Source organism: Orycteropus afer, unplaced genomic scaffold (assembly GCF_000298275.1).
Source record: "Orycteropus afer afer isolate SDZICR_OR568_19922 unplaced genomic scaffold, OryAfe1.0 scaffold00991, whole genome shotgun sequence".
NCBI classification, from domain to species: Eukaryota; Metazoa; Chordata; class Mammalia; order Tubulidentata; family Orycteropodidae; genus Orycteropus; species Orycteropus afer.
In genome coordinates this window covers 321,720-324,647 of record NW_006922578.1, presented here as the reverse complement: position 1 = coordinate 324,647, position 2,928 = coordinate 321,720, and the positions used below count along the sequence as shown (strand labels likewise).

The 2,928-nt window shown below is 40.9% G+C and overlaps 1 protein-coding gene across 1 annotated transcript; it reads right to left on the bottom strand.

Moving 5' to 3' along the window:
• Positions 1 to 268: 268 nt before the first annotated feature.
• Positions 269 to 2,762, bottom strand: LOC103212525 (olfactory receptor 7G1-like). Its single transcript, XM_007958491.2, has 2 exons — positions 2,697 to 2,762; positions 269 to 1,300 (listed from the first exon to the last, which is right to left on the bottom strand). Exons 1-2 carry the CDS (start codon positions 2,760 to 2,762, stop codon positions 269 to 271), a joined length of 1,098 nt encoding a protein of 365 aa, XP_007956682.2.
• Between the last annotated feature and the right edge of the window lie 166 nt (positions 2,763 to 2,928).

Genomic DNA, 2,928 nt, shown 5'->3' with positions numbered 1-2,928 from the left:
TTCCTACCCCTGAAGTCCTTCTCATGGAAGATATAATTTTTTAATTTATATAATTAATTTATTTAAGATAAAATTTTAATTCTGAGCACAAAGACTTCTTCACTGATGATGTTCAAATGTCTCACGATCATCTAGGACCACTGAGAAAATATAATTATTCCATTTTGTAGATGATGAAACTGAGTGCAGTTGATGGTGATGCTGACCCACAGGGACGGTTTACCAGTGACAGGTTTTAATAATAAGTGAACTGCCAGAAATGACATAATCACTTAAAAAAAGGTATCCTGCCAATGATTTTTCTCAAGCTTAGCTGTATGTCTCTGTTCCTCAGGCTGTAGATAAAAGGATTAATCATTTGAGGGACCACAATGTACATCAGTGAGGCTATTTCTGTCTTCTTGGAAGACAGTGTAAATGTAGAACTGATATACATGACCAAGCTTGTTCCGTACAATAAAGAAACAACTGAGAGGTGAGACCCACAGGTGGAAAAAGTTTTATACTTTCCACCAGCTGATGGTATTCTTAAAACAGAGGAGACAATCTGAGTGTAAGAGAATATGATCCCAGAAAGAGGAATACCGCCATATATGCCAACCACAAAATATAACAGGATGTTATTGATGAGGGTACTAGAACTGGCGAGCTTGAGGACCTGAGCAAGTTCACAGAAGAAGTGAAGGGTTTCCAGGTCTGTGCAGAAGGAAAGCTGCAAAACCCTCAGACTATGGAGCAGGGCATCCACCACATTAAGAAACAAGGAAAGTGGAATCAACAGGCCACAGAAGGAGGGGTTCATGATGACAGTGTACCTCAGTGGGTGACAAATGTCCACACAGCCATCATAGGCCATTGCTGCAAGAAGAAAATTTTCCACACCAGCAAAAACAACAACAAAGAAAATCTGGCTGAGGCAGCCCATGTAAGTGATGCTCTGATTCTGTGTGTGGAAGTTCACCAGCATCTTTGGGATGGTGGTTGTGCTCACACAGATGTCAGTAAAGGACAGATTGGAGAGAAAGAAGTACATGGGGGTGTGCAGATGGGAGTCAGAGCTGACAGCCAGGACGATGAGCAGGTTTCCAAGGACAGTGACCAGGTACAGGGTCAGGAACAGGCTAAAGATGAGGAGCTGCAGTTCTGGATCCTCTGTCAGCCCCAGGAGAAGGAATTCTGAAACACTGGTGTGGTTTCTGGGTTCTAAAGTGTTGGTGAATCTGATGGAAACATAGGGTAACAGGACCATCAAATGTGTGGTTGCTGGACCAGTAGCAGCAGCAGCAGAGGAAGACTTTATCTTGGGCAAAGGGAGCAGGGAAATTGATGGGAATACAAAAGGGGTACCTTTCTATGCATATTGTTTGACTTTTTTAAAAAAGAAAAAAAGACCTGAAGGTGATTAACAGAAGTCAACATTTATTTATTGTGGAAAGAATCGGGGATGATTATTTCTTTGTTACACTGTCAGGATTTTTATGATCATTTGATATATTTAATAATTTTATGAATAGACACGTCAGGCAGGCCAATGACTCATTCTGGGTCTTCACTTCCTTCCCAAGAGACCAGAGCTTGGAAGTAGTGAAAATACAAAGATGTAGTAAGTACCAGGAAGATAAGATGAAGCTGACAAACCCTCCTCTACCACTACCACTAAAAAAACGCAAGTAAATGCCAGAAAATTTTATAATAGTCATAGGTTTGACAAGGTTACTTTTGCTCAACAGGAAAACCATTCTTGAGATGGTAGAGACAGAGCAAGAGACTGGCAGAATAACTTTTTATATTTGTGTAAAGATTCTAGGAAACCTGACAAGAAAATGACAATCAAGTTCCAATGAAAGACCTGTTTTCAATCATTCCCTGCATGTATTCTCTTCACATGCATTGTTCTACTGGATGGACCTATTGTAGCAAACCTGTCTTCATTTCCAGAAATAAGTTGGTGGACTTCAGGTTACCTGGCTGGCATCTCTGAGGAACGGTGCCTGACATCTACTCTGGATGTTCTCAGGAAGGACAGAGGAGCTGAAGGAAGCTCTAGGCTCCTGGGTACAAAGGGTCATCTCTGAGAAAGAGTCATGTATTCTATCTCCCTACAGGGGAAAGATGCTTAGGTGAGATGTCACAGGCAGACTATTTGCAGTCTCTGTATCCCTGGAGGTTCAATGTCCCAAGCTCCTCATTAGCCCATCACACTTATTGTCCATTCTGATCCAAGGATAGTAAACATCCTAAAACACTAAGACTTTAGAAAGTGGAGTTCAGTGTTCATTCCCTGGTTCTGTGAGGACAGCTGCATGCCATTTGTCTCTCTGCATGTGAACCCACTATTATTTTCTAATTGAATTCCAGTCTTTTCCTTTTAGGCATAACCAAACATATCTCTGTCTAATCAATGATCTTGGGCATCTCGAGCCCAGTATTAGGGGTGGAAGTACTATTCAAATGTGTGACTGTAAAACTATCTCTATAAGCATAGCTAAGATATTGTAAAATTGCAAATTCAGCAATGTTTCTAATTGTTTCCTGAACGTTAAACTCTATTTCGTGTTTTTTATAAAGCATATTCTAAGGTATTCCCTGATCAATTCTGACTGTGACTAATATACACAGACCTTTTACTCTCACTTTAGATTTTTTAAATTTTAATTTACTTTCTTGTGGTGAAAACATATGCACAAAACATTTACCAACATAACAATTTCCTCATTTACAACTTGGGGACACTGATGACATTTTTCATGCTGTGCCACCATTATTGTTCTCCTTTTAGCATAGTACCTAAGGCACTTGACTGCTCACCAGAAGGCTGGTGGTTCAAACCCACCAGCCATTCCTCGGAAGGAAGGTTGGGCAATCCTACTTCCGTAGTGATACTGCCTCGGAAACCCAAGGAGGGGTCGCTATGAGTCGGGGCCGACT